Source organism: Fundulus heteroclitus, chromosome 9 (assembly GCF_011125445.2).
Source record: "Fundulus heteroclitus isolate FHET01 chromosome 9, MU-UCD_Fhet_4.1, whole genome shotgun sequence".
NCBI classification, from domain to species: Eukaryota; Metazoa; Chordata; class Actinopteri; order Cyprinodontiformes; family Fundulidae; genus Fundulus; species Fundulus heteroclitus.
In genome coordinates, this window is record NC_046369.1 from 13,321,592 (window position 1) to 13,339,276 (window position 17,685).

At 41.3% G+C, this 17,685-nt stretch overlaps 1 protein-coding gene across 2 annotated transcripts in view; it reads left to right on the plus strand.

Annotated features, from left to right (window-relative positions):
* The window catches only part of kdm4b (lysine (K)-specific demethylase 4B), a 57,690-nt gene that overhangs the window by 29,413 nt on the left and 10,592 nt on the right, over positions 1–17,685 (plus strand). For both annotated transcript variants that reach the window (XM_012882399.3, XM_036141037.1), the window contains 9 exons: positions 4,580–4,776; positions 6,212–6,459; positions 8,651–8,856; positions 10,631–10,754; positions 12,570–12,730; positions 12,823–13,027; positions 15,415–15,491; positions 15,785–15,840; positions 15,986–16,094. In XM_012882399.3, coding sequence (XP_012737853.2) covers positions 4,580–4,776; positions 6,212–6,459; positions 8,651–8,856; positions 10,631–10,754; positions 12,570–12,730; positions 12,823–13,027; positions 15,415–15,491; positions 15,785–15,840; positions 15,986–16,094 — 1,383 coding nt within the window. The remainder of the gene's footprint in view (positions 1–4,579; positions 4,777–6,211; positions 6,460–8,650; positions 8,857–10,630; positions 10,755–12,569; positions 12,731–12,822; positions 13,028–15,414; positions 15,492–15,784; positions 15,841–15,985; positions 16,095–17,685) is intronic.

The window sequence follows — 17,685 nt, forward strand, 5'->3', positions numbered from 1 at the left end:
AGCGTTAGTACAGGAGCTCTGATTAGCTCACCCATGCTAGTGGAAATGGAGCCTCTCATTTCTCCTCCTCCTCAACGCCTCCCATCGCTTTGTCCCGGGTCCAACCAGCCATCCAGCCACTTTGGCTGTCTCGCCTGTGTCCCCCGCACCCCCAGTTTACCGAGCCCAATTCTGTCAGCGGCGAACAGGACAGTGACCGATGGGTCGCGGGATGAAATTTGTCACCGCGTCTGCCAGCAAACGGCAGAGAAGAAGGGGGGAAAACGGAGAGCCTGGCTGTGCTTCATGTCCTGCTCTTATTAAATACAGTCTCCTCAACTGCAGATCCATCTGCTGAGCAGACACACACACACACACACACACACACACACCTGCGGTCAAAGCAGGCCTGCTGTCAGCACTTTTCACATGCTGCGTTTGCACGTACCTCTGTTCTTCAGGAGACACTGGGGTTTTAATTAGGTGTCTTCTTAACCTAACACGCTGCACACAAACCATTTAATTTTCATAAAACAATATCGGATCGACATTTGGCTAAAACTTTAAAAGCATTTCTTTAAGTGTATAACTTGCATGAGGAATAAAGATGAATAGCTTTCCTGCAGTAGCGATGGTAGTTTTATAAACTGTGGTTGACGGGAGCGAAGCGTTGGTGGTTGAAGGAGTCCTTAAGATCGTGGCGGTCGTCTTCCACGTGCTGCCGAGTGTAAACACTTTGTCTTCTGAGTTGACTGGATTTTCAGGGAATGCATCTTTTCTGTTCATTTGGTGCTCAGTCACCGTTTGCCACGGCTCCTCTAAGAAGCTGCGGTGATTCTTTCTTTTTTTTTTTTTTTTTTCTGTCTGAGAGCGGAGCTGAAATCGTTCTCCCACAACAGCAGAAGAAATCGCTGGCCTTTTTCCTCTCGAGAGCGTATCTCAGTTTACTGTCGAGTTCAGTTGAGAACTCGTCCTGGTTTGACGAGAACACAATTTAGTTTTATTGATGTTTTTTTTTTTTTTTTTTTTCCTTTTGGCTTTCAGTTTGCCTTAAAGTATGTTGGCAAAAACATTCACAGAACTTCTACTTGAACCTCTTATGTTACAAGCACAAACTTCAGCGTATTGGATTATTTTGTGATAGACCAACAGAAATGACTGCGTAGCAGTGAAGTGGGATGGAAATGACTCATGAATGTTTTTACCAAATAAAATCTAAAAAGTGTGGCATTGAAATGTCATTTTTTTTATGCTCCCAACAAACCCAATACGTGTCTACATCTCTGCTGTTATTTAACAGTTTTTTTTTTTCTTGCAAATAGTTTTAGGTACAATTATACATGCACATTTTGTACTTTTTCCAAAGTTAATTACATCTGAGTATACCGTTTTTAATAACTGTACAGTATTACTTATTACTTATCTTTTTAAATATGCCCTTACCTTTTAACTGTACAGTTTTCTTTGGTATTTAATTTTCACCCTTGTGTGAATCTGCAGGCTTCTATTTACCTTTGCTGAATTTCCTCAGTTTTAGTTTTGGTCTAGTCTGACCAGAACCCCTTCTTCCACATGTTTACTATGTGGTAATTCTCAAAGATTACTTCTTATGGCTTTCTTACAAAAATGGCTTTATTTTGGGGGACTCACGGTTGTCCTGCTTGCAGCTCTGGATCTCTGCTGCTCCCCCAGAGTCACTTTGTGCCTCTTCACTGGTTCTCTGGTTAATTATCTCCTTTCCAGGTCCTGGTTGGCTCGCAGTTGTCATACTCTTCTGCTTTAAGATGGATTATTGAGGAGTGCTCCCTAAGATGTTTGATCATTGGGATATTGTTTTATAACTTAAGTAATACCTTTAAACTGTTTCACAACTTCACCCCTGACCTGTCTGCTGGTTATGCACTACAGCTCTCCACATAAAACTTGAATAGAATACAATGACATTTGTGTTTGTAACTTGACAAGGTGAAAAAGATTGAGGTGTATAAATACTTTTTGTTACCGTTGCGGTTAAAGTGTTAATTTGTTTAAGATCCTACGTCTTATAATACAAAATTGGATAATTGTAGTTTTCTGGCCTCAGTGGGTCACGACAGACAAATCCGAGTTTATTGCACTGTCATTGAGTTCAAGAGTCTATTAAAAGGCCTCGGGCTTCCTGTTTGCTTTTGAGTAAACAATTTAGCTCCATTAAGAGTCAAGAAGCTCATTAACTTCCTGCCTCTGAATGCTTGTATTCTCAGATCTTAGTACTTGTTAGACAATGAAAAATATTTTTCTTGTACCTTGAGAAAATTGGCATCGGCTCTGCACTTTTAAACCGTTTCATATAAATAACAAGTTGCCTCATGCAAAGGAGAGTATCACATTTTGGTGCGCTGATGCACTCTGAATGTTTCATGATGGTTACAGTCAGATGCTCTGATGCTTACTAACCCCTTGCAGCACTTTCCTTCTCCCGCTCCAGCACTCTCCACCCAATACCATATTTTAATGTTTCCGCCTGTCAAGTGGTGCCAGGATGAGATGTTGGCTGGATATTGTTTTGCTGTGGCTGTTTGAGCTGTTGTGTTTTCCCATAATTGAACATAAGGCTCCGAGTACAGCTCACAGGATGATGGGGGGGCCAGAATGTAATACAGCAAGCAAAGCAAAAAGAAAACATTTTCACCACCACCCTCCTTCCTTCTCTCCTACCGTTATTTTTTATTTGTTAAATGTTTTTGCTGTTTTTATTTCCCGTCTTTCTGGACTTTTCTGCTTTTCCTCTGTTGCAATCTCTGCAACATAATACGGCTGCTGCCTTCTTCACCCAGCAGAAGGATTCGCCCAGGCTTCATAGTTGTCACTGACGCTTACGGAGACATTTTGAAGTGAGAACAGATGCGTCTGTCACGCATTGTTTCTTTATTGAAGTACAGTGACTTGCAAAGACATTCACACCCCTTACACTTTTTCACTTTTTGTCATGTTACACCCTCACACGTCAATAAAGGAGTTGGGATTAATTGTATAGGTGAAAGAAAATAATTCAAGGTTTTTAAATGTTTGGGAAGAAAGAATTCAAACCATCACATGAATTTATATTTAGCCCTGATAAGTCTGACGACATTAATTAAAATACTCTGCAAAGAATTGCCCTTACAAGCCATCAAGTTGGCAAATAATCGCCATCAGGGTGATGTGTTATTATAAATACAACCTGCATTTGAAGAAATTAGGTTGTTTTTTTACTCAGTATTAGTGTACAAACAGCATCATGAAGGCCAATGAACATACCAGACAGTTGAGGGAGAAAGCAGCAGAGAAGTCAAAAGCCAGGTTGGATTATAAAACATTTTCAGCTTTGAAAATCTCGTTCTGTCATCCTAAAACGAAAAAAAGAGAACGGTACAAGTACAAAGCTACCAGGACATGGCCGTCCATCTACACTGACAGGCTGGACAAGGAGTGCATTAATCAGAGAAGAAGCCCATGCTGACTCTGTAGGAGCTGCAGAGATTTACAGCTCAGGTGGGAGAACCTGTCGACACCACAAGCGTTAGTCCGGCACTAAACAGATGTGACCTTAATGGAAGAGGGGCACAACGAAAGTCGTTGATGACAGAAAGTCATAAGAATCCCAATTTTGCCACAAGTAAGTTAAGTGACGTGTGAAAAAGGTGAATGAAGGCGCTCTGGTCAAATTTAACATTGCGGCCTGTGACAAAAAGGCTGTGTGTGGTGGGAAACGAAGACCGTATGTAAGCGGTGCCCAAATGGGATGTGGGTACCCAAGCTGAATGTTATCCTGAACACATGGTTCCTATGGTAAAATATGGTGGTGGAGGCATCTTGATGTGATGCTTTTGTTCAGTACAGTAAGGAGCCCAGTCAGGGTTGAGGGAAAGATGGATTGAGCTAAATACAGGGAAGCCCTGGAAGAAAACCTGTTGGTGTGAAAAAGAGTTGACACTGGGTTTGGGAACAAAGCAAAGTCCCAATCCATTTGAGAATTTGTGGCAAGACTTTGAAAATGAATGTCCAGATGCGCTCTATCCAGTCTGACAATAAAGTAGATTGAAGATCGTAATGTGACAAAATGTCAAGGTCCAAAAGTTCATGAGGGTACGCAGGCTTTTGGAAGGCACGACATGTAAAGTCATTCACCCTTCGGATCTTTCAAACTTCTGTTTTTATACCTACACGCAGTGTCTATTTTGACCTTTTTATCTAAAACGTTAAATAGCTCTCAGAAATCATTAATTACTTAGTGTTAATTTTACATGATTATAGTTTGGATATTGCATTTCTAGGCTCAAGGCAAGATGCGTCAATTGCAGCACATTTAATGCAAAGGAAGGAGAGAAAAGCAGAGAACTGCATAATTTTTGCCTATCAATTTATAATCATGCTTCGCTGGGATTTCAGTCAAACATCTGTAGTTTGAGGACACCAGAGTGACATTGACTCTCAGGTTAAGCTTTGGGGGGAATAAAGGCGCTTTTAAAATATTTATTACAGAGATTTTGCATCATTCTTTACCCGCAGCGTTTCTCTGCTCCAGCAAAGTTCTCTCTCTCTGCATTTGTTTTCATTTTTGTTTTGTTTTATTCTCCAGTGTTCCTGCCGGAAGGACATGGTGAAGATCTCGATGGATGTGTTTGTTCGCTCCCTGCAGCCCGATCGCTACGAGCTATGGAAACAGGGCAAAGACATCACAGTGTTGGACCACCTGAAGGCCACAGAGTTGACCAGTCCTGAACTGGAGCGCTGGAGGCAGCACAGGGTCACCTACCGGCAAAACCTGCTGCAAAGGTAAGAGGACCAAAAACCTGTCGCTTATGTGACTCCATATACCGTATTTTTAGGACTATAAGTTGCTCCAGACTATACTAATTTATTTAGACATTTATTTCACACAATCCAAAACTAAAAACTGATATTTAATCTAGTAAACCTATTTATTAAATTACCCAGCCTGGAAGGATGAATGGAGTAAATTAGCAACTTCAACGGTCCGTTATGCTGAAAGTTGTCAAATTTATGTTGAAATTAGATCGTGAGCATAAAGGTGCTGCTTGCGAAGCTAACAGTACGATGTGGATGTTTGACAGCAACGTAAAGCTCAGTGCATAGTGAACACTGAGCTATATTATACACTGGAGTGCTGATTTTGCCGAAAAACTGAAGTCACTGGCCGCCATCTTGCTACTCCCTATTCTCACAGAATCCCATAGGATTTGGTTGCAACAACAAGCAGTTTTCTGGCTCTGTGAAAACGTTTCATAGGTAATTCTACAGTCAGTGGATGTACTAACACTATGAACTACTAGGAAATTAGGTGCTGAAATATTTTACATGTTATTTATATTAAATGTATATATATGTATATATAAGTATGTGTATATGTATATATGTATATATATGTATACACATATGTAAATATATGGTTTTGTATATTGTTATTTATATATTTATAAATGTTAAAAATACATATTTAAATGAATAAAATGCAAAATATTTCAGCATATGACTTTCTCAGTACTTGATATTTTTAGAACATAACATAAAACTATATGGCATTTGACATTTTAAAAGTCTTAAGCCCCCCCTGAACACGAGAAAATCCTCGTTATTCGATGCTGTAGCGCACATACTCCCTATTTACTGGGGGGAAATAGGGAGTACCAATATGGCGGCTGGTGGCTTCAAAGCGACTCGTTCAAACAGACGGTGATTAGCACTCCAGTGTATTATATAGCTCAGTGATAGTGAAGTTGTAAGCCACCAGGACAACAGACCTGGAAGCTAGCGCTAGCTGTTATTAGCTTCACAGACAACCCAATAGCTGGGTTCTGTCCCGGTCTGAGCTCTTTAAGCTGCACCACGCAGCGCTCCTCTGTGTGAATCTATACTTAAACAACATGCAAACATGTTCAGTCTTTGTTGTCAATAAGTTAATGGTTCAATTAATTTTTCAGTGGTACAGGAGCAGCATATAGTTTTCACAAACCTAGCGAGCCGTCTTGCTGCTACAGATGGTAATGTTTACTGCTTGGTTCATGTTGGTCAGTATGATTTACCGTTTAAAATTCATATATAAGTCGCAGGATTGACCAACATAAGAAAGAAAAATTACAGTTTATAGTCTGAAAAATACAGTAATAGGATCTGTTCAATATTACAGAATGTTAAGGAAATATAATAGTCGTCTGCGTTTTTTAATTATCTTGTGTTCTTTGCACATCAGAGCCATGCACAAGATGAAGCTGGTTCGTCGCTTAAAGCTTGAGGAGGTAAAGGTGCTGGCGGAAGCGGGAATTGAGCTGAATGCTGCCGAGTACCAGCGGCAGGTGGAGGAGCGCGAGGCTCAGCGCAAGCAGGAGAAGGACGAGCGTTTAGCGAGGGAAGCCATGATGACCTTGGAGGCCATGGAACGCGAGGAACAGGAGGCTGCCGAGGCCGCTGCAAAGGCAGCAGACGGCTCCTTTACAGAAGGTTAGTGGAAGTGTCCAGAGAAGACTGCAGTAGTGCAACGTAGAGTTTAAATAAAATCATTAAATTAAAACAAAAAAGGGGTCACGTCCCGCAAACGGCGGCGTAGCAGCTCGTCGTCTGTGCTTCCGCAGCTGGGTATCTTTTTTTTAAGTCATTTTTAAACAGAGAGAGTATTCACAGTGAGCCGAAGTAATGGTCTATAAGTAGAGAACGCCTGGCACTCAGACAAAAACTCAATCTTCTGGCAAAGTCCACTAAATTAGGATCAGTCCTCCCAGTGCAGCCAAGCTGAAATGGCAGACACGGGGCCACTGCTAGGGTCAAGCTGACACAGACAGCTTAGTGGAGAGAATAAGTGCTCAAAGGTGTGGAGGACTCCTTTGACAGAGAGATCGACCCGGTGCTGGAAAAAGCATGAGGCCTGCTCGTCTAAAATTACCCCACTTAATGAACGGGTTACAGAAGCCTGGAGCTGCATCTCTGAGGATGCTGCAGCGGCTCGAGGCACACAGCTTTCTGAGATGGAGAGTAAGCTGGAATCGGCCATGGACACGATTGATTATTCGGAGAACAGGAGCTGACGGTGCAACATCCACGTCGTTGAGCTTCCTGAGGGCAGCAAAGGCCTGGCGGCCGTAGCTACTGCGGATTAGCTCCAAAGGAACGCTGGTAAACTGGACCGCTGCCATCACGCCCTTGCATGCCATCTACTCCCCGACCAGCAACCCAGGCCAGTTATGAGGCTCCACAAACATTCAGGATAAAATCCATCTAATGCAGGCAGCATGGAGGGCTGCATATCTGGTCTACAAAGTCACCCCAGGATTTTTGTACGGAAGCGACGCGAGCTCTACTTGGTGAAACGACAGCTTAAGGAGAGAGAGAGATCGTCTCTTAGGTTTAAATGTTAGAGAAGCGGATATGTGGCCGTATGTTATGCAAGATGCTGTGTATACATGTCAACTTATTTTGTTATTTATGCTAGGCCTTTAATATTTATGGTTGCATGTATAGTAAGCTTGCTGATGACTTTTTCGTTTAAAGATGTGTGCCTGCAGTAAAGGTGTCTTTTACAAATGTAAGGTTTTAAAAGGTTTACTAGCTGGTCTAGCATCCATGGGTGGTTCTAGACGGGTGGCCAACAGGAGACACTGCCCCTGTAGAACTGGACCTGGCCCCTGTGCAGAGAAACCTTAACTGATTGGTCCCTTTACAGTTATACTTTAACAATGATTTAGAAATTAAGGTGTTGCACTTTTAACATCAGCCGTATAGAGATAGAATCACAGGTTTCATCTGTGAGGTCAGGGGTTTGCAACCTGCAGTTCCAAGTGGCTATTTAGCTCCCTTAATATATTAAACGATTAAATATTTTTGTTTCAATCTTTTGCTCTATGCCCACATGATAAAACTCTGTTCCCATCCTGGCCCTCTGGTAAATTTGGTCTAGATTCTCCACAGCTAGCATCCTCCTGAATTTGAGTGGGGAGTGCAGCTCTCCCCCATTACTGTGTGTAACAGACCATAGTCTGACCGCAGTGCCTATCAGTTATGTTGCACAGAGAGAAAACATGTGCAAACCAATAACTGACTGAAATTAGGAATTATATCTAGTTGCTTCCCAACAACAAAGCCCCAGACCCTGGCGGTTTTAATGCTGCAGTTTCTAAGAATTTTAATATTATCCCAATCAATCTACATGCTAAGCTAAAGCTACGACACGGTTGTTTGAGCGCAACATGAAAAGGTCAGTAAAGCTTTTGTGTCTGACAATATAGTAGTTTCAATGGCACTGGGAGGTAATGCCTTTATAACTAAACTATTTCCAGACTCAGCCGGTTCTCTGGGGGCAACCCTGTAGAGCCACCTGTAAAGAATTACGCAATAAAAAGATGGTCCGGAAACTTCGGGAAAAGCTGCTCTTTCTTAAAAGAGCCTCTTTTGTTCAAATGGGGTCAAAGACAGCAGGTTGATTCAAAGGTCTCCCTAAAGTGTTTTTTCTTTTTTCATCTATATGTTTTTATATTCTGTTTGGTTTGTCTGTATTTCAAACACTGATGCTGGTGCTGCATTTTAGACCTTCTGTTAGACCTGCTTTGCAAAAGAGATTCAATGAATATGTTTGAAATAGATAAAAACAAAAAAGAGTTTTCCCTTAATGTACAGTACCCTTCATAATTGTCTTTGCTAGATCAAGATGCTGAGACCAAGCCACCGTACTTGGTGGAAGAGATCGAGAAGAAGAAGCAGAAAAAGCAGAAGAGGATGTCCAACATCCAAGGTCCCATATCTGGATTTGAAGAAGCTTTTGAGAAGTTTGCTACGTCCGCCAAGAAGAACGCTGACATACTGTCGATTACAGATGAAGACGTGAAGATGGAAAAGAGCACCCCTCAGGTAGAGTCATGCAAAACAAAACTGCAGAAACAAAGAAATGTAATGTCTGTATATACATTTTACTTGTCCCAAATGTTCATTCCGTTAATGGTAAACGGTGTGTTAGTCTGTTAGAGGCCATGTGTCAAACAAAACATTTTATGAACTATAAAACTGAGAGGTAGCTGTTCTACTAAGAAAATAGAACACAATTTTAAAAAGATCCCCTCTTTAATTTGGCCTCATGATGTTAGACAAGAGGCACTGCACACCAAAATAACTTCAGTCAGCTCTGTAATACAAAACTCTTTAAGACTTCTTGTGGTGAGCACTAAGTGGTCTTGTTAAGCTAGTGGCCTAGTGTTTTATTAAATCTTAATGTAAAAGATATTTAGAATAAACTGTGAAACAGCTTGCTATAAACATTCATTACATGGCCATCAGGATTTAGAGTATAGATCGGGTCCAGTAAATCAAGCCCGCCTCGATCTAGGCCTCAGAGCGAAAATCCCGACCAACTAGGGCTGGACGATATAGAAAAAAAAGCAGATTGATAAAATAGAAATCATATTGATCCATATCAACAATTAGTAAAAAATTCAAAACATATATTTTAAGTGCAGCCCTGTTCATTTTATGCTGTTTCTTAGCGACCTATTTTTAGATGCAGAACACACAAACACTGAATTCAAACTCAACCCTTCATTCAACCTACTTTTTTACAAAAAAGAAAAAAAAAAACACACGTGCTCTCTAAACTCTTTGAAGGGGGCGGAGCGTTCCTAGGTCTGCGTTTGTAATTGGTTGGGAGGATGTAGCGACTGTAATATTAACCTACATGGCCAGAATGCAAAAGTAAGGAAAACTGTTATTCTATTGAACTTTTTATTGACCCTTTTCTCTATCATCGATATACATATATCGTTATTGAATTATCGTCCAGCCCTACGACCAACACATTTGAATTGTGAGCCCGAGCCCGAAGAAAACACGACGAAAAGTAATATTTTATTTCAAGTATTACTGCTACTAGATGCAGTCAGTCCGTGCTACGCGCACCACTTCACTGACCGCGTCTCAAGCAACGCTAGGTTAAACCGCGCTAAGTCAGCACACTCCACAGCGAGCATTGGCTCAGGGCAGGTCTGGCCCAGATGTGCGTCATGCAGGTCACACACAGGGTGTAGCAGAGCGGCCTCAGATTTGCTATATGTTCCTGCTCCCGTAGCTGCAGGAAGGGCTCATGTATTGCATGAGGAAATAAAAAGTCTGACCCAACCCGCACCCGACCGTGCTACGTCACATCAAGACCCGACCCAGCCCGAATTTCGGGTCAGGCCTGGAATCGGACATAAAATCTATACTGCATCAGGTTTGCCTTGTTCCACTGCTGCCGCATCAATAGAAATCCCAAATGGACATCGCTGATTAGAAACAGCAAGACCTCCTGCCTGTCATTATTTCCAACCATTCTTACATTAGTTTGGTGTGGAGTGCTTTAAATATTAGCTTAATCTGTTTGATTTCTGGCACAAAAAAAGCCCAATAGAGATACATGTAGATGTTCTGCCTACACCAGCTGTTCAGGACAAATTAATTTAGCATTAAAAACTACTCCAAGCAAGAGTGAAGATTTACTTAATAACTTTGGGATACACTGACATAAACTCATTACAAGACAGGAATCATGGAACAGCTTTCGATTAGTTTCTTTTTTTAAATGAAAATAAAGTGAAGATGTTGATGTTGTTAAATTCAGCAGACGTGAAAACTAAAAGATGCATTTTTTTTTTAGCCGCTGACCTTCTCCAAGATGAATAAGCCAAAGGAGGTGAAGAAAAGTCGGCGCCACCCGCTCAGTAAGCCACCCATGCGCTCGCCTCTGTCCATCGTCAAACAAGACCCGACCACTGAGAAAGGTGTGTGATTTATTTATTTATTTTTCCCTAACGAGGCATTTAGATACACAGACAGATTTAAGATTTCCATAAACTATTTTCAATGTTAGAATCCTGGGTCTGAAGGGAACATAAATCTGCAATAAAAATTTGAATACAATCAAGTTATAAAAAAATGGCTTACAACATAATTTTTCCATCCCTCCTGTTATTTATCGCTGTAGTTGTTCTCTCCATCAAAGTGCCCAAAGTGAAGAAGACACCATTTTTATTTGTTTTATTGATCTGAAGAAAGAAAAACAAGCAGGACTAAAGTTCCCTGTAGGAATAAATGAAATCAAGATGGCAAGGCTTCTCCCCCCCCCACCCTCTCACTGTGTTTTTTTTTCTTTCTTTTCATTTTCTGACTGACACTTATTGATCCAGGGATCATGACTTCCAATTACCTGCTTTCAAAGTCACTTTAGCTTGTGTAGCTGGGGACCAGACTCAATCTGTCCTTCAGAGGGTTTGGATGGTGGGAAAGAATAAGGAGGGAGGAGCAGCGGTGGGAAAATAGACAGTTTAAGGGGAAATCTTGTGAAAAGATCTGCCTGACTTCTGTCCAGGCCTAACAAAACAATGTGGATCAGTAGCTCAAGGGCTACGCTGCAAAATTGATTCTGACCCAGAGTGGCAAATTATTGATGCTTGTTGCTGTTTGTGTTCACCAATTATATGAGGGGCTGGCTGCAGTGTTGCGTTCAAGCGGCCTGACGTATTTTTCTTCCCAAGGCCCTCCCTCCAGATGTTCTGCTTCAGGAGCTTCAGATGCCACGTGCTTTATGTTTTTGCCAGGGCTGGGCAAGTTAACGCGTTAATTTCGCGTTAACTCATTAGACTATTAACGGCGATATTTTCTTTAACGCGCATTAACGCATGTTGCTCACATGCTTTTATTTTGTAAAGGTCTGTTGCTGCGGTGTAGGGGTTTGAATCAGAACAGTAGGTGGCGATAATGCGCCAATAATCTCGCTGTCAGCCAAACCTCGGATTCAAAGAGGAAGAAAGGTGCTGCCCGGAAAAAAACAAAGTCGACATGGGGAAGGCGGTGTTTCCCGCAGGAATTTGCTTAGGCGAGGCGGTGAGTTGGCGAACGGAACAAGTTTTGTGCGGAGCGGAGTCTGCATCGACGCCGTCGGTGAAGTCGCTTCTCGTTTCAAAGTATCCATGTATTTTTGCCTATTTTTCCCTGCCATTCACTATATGCACGCGAGAAAGCAACAACAAAAAAACGCGTGTTAACGTCAAATAAACGCAAGCAACGCAAGCATATCGAGTTAGCAAGCATTTCAGTTTAAAGTTCTTCCAGCATCGAATATGACAGAAACAAGTTAGTTGTAACCACTGCCAAGTTAAACTTTGGTATTGAACATAAAATGGTAATGCTGCTCCCTGCTGTTACCTCAGAAATTGCCTGTTTTTGGTAGATTTTTTTCCCCATAAAGAGAATTCCCTGTCAGTGGCAATAAGCTTTAATTTATTATTATTGCTATTTTTTGTTTTACATGTTTAAGTTGAGCTTTACACTAAATATGTGTTACTGATAAGTGCTACAAATGTTACAACACTTTTGTTCATATGGCAGCAGAACATTAAAATAAAAGTGCTCTTTACACTACTTTTGAATTCATTCTTGGAGTTTGTAAATACAATGCGATTAATCGCGATTAATCAGGCAAATTACGCGATTAATCGCGATTAAATATCGTTGCCCAGCCCTAGTTTTTGCACAATTGTGTTGAATCACTGGACGTTGTGGGTTCTCAATGACGCTCGCTCTGTGTTTTCCCACAGAGCTGTCCTCGCAAAGCCGGATGGACAACAGCATGAAGAAACAGGAACACTTATGGCGGAATCGCTCCCCAAACTTTTTGGCGGAGAAGTCGTTCAACGCCGTCGTGGCCACACTGGAACCACACTGTGCTGTCTGTTCACTCTTCTGCCCCTACATAAAGGTAGCAAAACGCGCACTGCCACGTAGATACGTTTTGCAGCCTTTTGGTGATGCTCAGCAAGTTTTCTTTCTTGTCTTTCTTCCCCATTCAAGCAAGAGAAAGACATTATCACTGCCAATTTTACCTCTGACCCCTCCATACCTCGAAGTGGCAGTTCGACTCGGCCACTGGTCCCAGAGATGTGCTTCAGCGTCGGAGCCGTCAACACAGAACCGCCACCCACAAACGACCACATCGGGGAGGATGGAACCAGTCTTCTGATCCAGTGCAAATGTTGCCGCATGCAGGTTCATGCCAGTGAGTACTCAGGTTATCAACAAAGACAATATACAGGGCTTTGCAACACAAATTAAATCTGGGTAGAGTACTCTGAAAGGAGCCGCTTTCACTCTGACACGCTAACATAGGATCTAATGTCAACGTAAAAGCTTTGGTCGCAGAGGTCAGGAAACCAATGCACGCAGTTATAAGACTACCGGGTGATTCCCTACAATTCATCTTCATCCTTTTTTTCCGCAAAACCCATCAGAAAAGTGTTTTTGGTGTATTTGGCTAACACAGAAGATAACAATCTACTGCTGTTGGGTATTTTCACACTACATTGGGCTTTCTAGTCTCTAGCTTAAGATGAAGTAGTTGGACTTTAATCTAGGTGACCTGTTTAAGTGATAATGGCCGACAGGTAGAGTACCAGTGTATACGTCATTGAGACATAAACAGAGTGCATTAAAAAGTAGAAAATTAAGGACTGAACTGTGTAAAGTGACATCAGCATGTCACTAATGAAGGAAATTGATATTTCTACTAAATAACTGAACTGAGCTTCATACTTTAGCAGTGTTTGCTCTTTTTAAACATGTACAATGGCACAATGCAGCTAATGAAACTGAAATATGGTAGGATAAAAGTGTAATAAAAATGCCCATAGGACAAAATTTGAATTTATTTTTGACACAGCAAAATACAAGGTGCAGTTTCCAAGAACCTCAATTTTTATGCCTTTTTAAAGGAGCTATAAGTACGATATTTACTGTAAAATCAACCTAAATCATTCTCATTTCTCACCTGGGATGCAAGTAACATTCCCTATAAATAATCGGTCCTCTTAACTAACGTCTTAGTTGCGTTTTTCTCCTTTCAGACCTAGAGGTACGGTCCAGAACGACTTTGGTTCAGTGTAGCAGGCGTTTACTTCCTGGTTCCTGAGCCAATCATATGAGAGTTCCCTGGGTCCTCAACACAGAGCACAGCTTTTGGTATTTTATGTTGGCAAAAGAGCAGCAGCCTGCAAACATGGAAGCCAGTAAGAGAAGTGGGCCAGAAATAGAACAGAATACATTATATACCTGTCCTGTGTAAGTAAAACTTCAGTAGAGTTTCTCAGCCACAGGACTGTTTGGTACCTTTCTCTGTGAAAGGTGTTATATATGCGTTTGTCCAATTTTTAACCACTAGGTGTCATTGAGCTATTGTTTCTTTAAAATGTCATCCGAACTTTCTGCAATAGGTCCTAAATTATGTTTCTTCTTCCATCAGTTTTTTTCAGCTTGTTTATGCTGAATCTGGTTTATTTAGTGATTAGGCAATTATAATGAAAATGTTAGTTCCTTTATCCACAAGCAGCCCACGAGGTAATGTAATCTGAACAGGGTTTGGGTTTAAGATGGGGATTCATGCTGTTGTAAGTAATGATTATGAAGCTTACTGTATGCTATAAAGAGCCACTAAAGTTCAGATTTGCATGCTGGGGTCATTAAATCAGAAACTTTAGATGACAAGTTATATTTCATTTGCTTAAATTATTCAACGAGATACATTTCATTTGTAAGCTATTAAGTTAGCTTCAGTTCTTTTCCTAATTCATTTAAGTCTTGAATTATAAAAAGAAAATACATATTTAAAATGTCTTGTATAATCTTGTATTTTGCTTCCTGAAACTACCACTTTGACAAAAGTGTGAAATTATCAAAGGAATATCTGGAAAATTCAATAGAATGCTTTGAATGTTCTCGTTAAAGATGTTAGACTCATATTGTTCAGTCGCGCAAATGATCAAATTCTTCATCTGATATCAAATAAGTTTTAAATGAACTACGTGAGTTTCCTGAAATACCTGCTGGATTGTTTTCGTGCCTGCCCGAAGTAACAAATAAATCACAGCACTGACACGTGCACACGCAGCCCTCAACACACACACATTAACCCTCATGGGTTCTTGTTATCCCTAAAGCTGGAGCACACCTTCAAGGCCAGTTCGTTAGTCATCCCGGGAAGGGCTGCTGAAACAGCGCTGCTATTGATGGGGAGACATGAAGCAGAAAGAGCTCCTGTCAAAAATGCCGGTTGTGCATCCCCACACCTTTTTGTTGCTCGGCGTTCTGGGTTGAAAACCAGCTAAAGATCATTTAAACTGGTCCCGGTGTTGTATAAACCTGCAGGCTTCTTGGGTTCCTAAACTCATAGTGGGGATTGGAATGAGAAAATTGGGTCATTTATTAAAAGAAAAGAAAAAACAATTGTTTAACCGGGAGGTTTACTGTCTGAAGGTGTAATATCGCACCGTAGAAAGAGAGGTGGCTATCTTACCACTGCAGGCCGTTCTCTGCTGTCCACATCCACAGACATGAAATTCAGAAATGTCATAAGGGAGCTGCTTAAAATAATCATCATTTCCTCTCTTACAGGCTGCTATGGTGTGAAGCCAGAGAGTGTCAGGGATTCCTGGACATGTGCCAGGTGTACAGCTGTCGCCTGGGTAGTGGTGAGTGCTCGCCAGAACTGATGTCCAAACACAGACGGAGAATAATGGCCGTTGTCTTTGACTAGTGTGTGAATTTAGGTTGCATCGCTAAGTCAACCTGTCTGTAAGATAAACATCCAGAGAACCGTGGGGTGCAATAATGCTCAGATGAAGTAGTTGGACTTTAATCTAGATTGTACAATGCTCCTGATGTTAGTCAAATTCCTCGTAACTGGTAGATAGAGCTGTTTCTGATACGATTTGGATTTCCGTGCCCGAACATCTTATTTAAAACAATGTGTCTGCTTTTCTAGGAGTGTTGTCTCTGTAACCTGCGTGGAGGGGCGTTGAAAAGAACCACAGACAACAGGTGAGTGCTTGAAGACCTTCGAAATGTTCACAGATGAGGAAGATGGAGTTAAAAAGAAAACAATCCAGCTCTGTCTTTAGAGGACTCCATTTTTTTTTTCTTTAATGCTGTAAGATGTTTCTCTCTGGTCTGATTTGATCTTCAGGTGGGTCCACGTCATCTGTGCAATCGGCGTGGCAGAAGCTCGCTTCGTCAACGCCATCGACAGGGAGCCGGTGGACGTCAGCGCTGTCCCAGAAACCCGCAAGAGTTTGGTAAGTGAAGGTGGAGAGAAATGAGAGGGCCGTCCAACTCTCATACCATACTTTATTATTAAACATGCCGGGTTCAGTTTTTCTTTAAATTACCAGCCGTCTCTGGAGAAAGTAAAAACTTCTCCGCACTGATGCCGTGATAGTTTTCCTGTACATTCATAAAGTCTCCTGGGCCCGCCGCGCTCCTCCAGTCTTTTCCTACTCTGAAGCGGATTACTTTCTTTCCTGTTCATTGCCTTTGTGTCTGTCACTTTCTCTGTTGCCCTCCTTCCTTTCCTGGTGGATTGATAGATTGTGTTTTTTTTTTTTTTTTTTTTTTTAAGAGAAGTGGGGTAAAACAGACATGCTGAGGGGAATGGCTGAATAATCAGCTGTCATTTCTCACTGCGCCAAATGAACTGCATCGATCCCGTGGGTTGAAGGCAATTTCCCCATTGCTGCTGCATCTTTGAACACAACTCGTTTCGTTCGTTCCTCATGCTTCCTTTTTTTTTTTTTATTCTCCTCTTTACAGGCTTCGCTCTGTGGCGAGTGAACGTAGCGCTTGCTGCTACATTATCACAAACGCACAAATAATGTTACCTCTCAGCCTCCCCTTCTCTCTGAATAATCTATCAAAGACAAGCTGGGTGGCATTTGCATGGGAGTGCTGTCAAAGCAGGTTTTTAAAAAGCTTTGAGAAGAAGCTGCGCGCTCTAATGATTCGGATGACTGGTCTGATCAAATGTGAGCACGCACCCGTGGACCAGTTTATATCGTGCTGCGTGCTGCAGTCACCCCGTCACCCTCCTACCCTTAAACATTTGGCTCTCAGGGATCTTGTCATAGTCATGTTGGATCTAATCGGCCACTCTTGCACCGTGCAAATCCTAAAAAGATGAGTTTTTTTGGGGGGAGAGGAGGGGCAAAATTTGTGGTCAATATTTCACATTCTACAAAAGTAGTGCAATTTGTTTTTTACCTAAGCAGCCTCAAGTACACACGATTTTTTTTCACCTTTTTTTTTTCAGTTGCCGGATCCAAAACCATGGAATGAAAAAAAACACAGCAACATGTTTTTCTATCAATTATTTTCTGTAATCGTTCATTTTCAATTGAAAGCATTTTCTCTTTTTATTTTTTATATAAAATGTAGTACTGTTACAACTCTGTTGAAACTACATTTCTGTCTGAAAACAAAAGTGAGCTGGTCTGAATGGTCAGGATGAAGACCAATAAAATTCTTCATCCTGACCAGCAGAGGTGCCTGTATGGCTTTGCTGATTCCATTATTATAATTAATCCATTGGATTTCAGTGGAGCAGAGAGTCATCTCACAATAATTCCCGCCCATCTTTTCCAATAAATCTATGCAGAGAACGTTTTTATATAAATAACAATCACCACTTGATAAAGTTGTTAGTATTCCTTTCAGATGCTGGTACTTAAAAAACGCACTAGTTAAATCATGCACACAAACTTTTACATTTTGTTGACTTTTCAAAAAGTTGGTCATCGGTCCCCATCGCTAGTTAAAATCTGTTTTTATATGTATTTTAAAGGACAAAACGTATCTGTTAGTCAGTTACATTAAATAATAATTAAAATCATT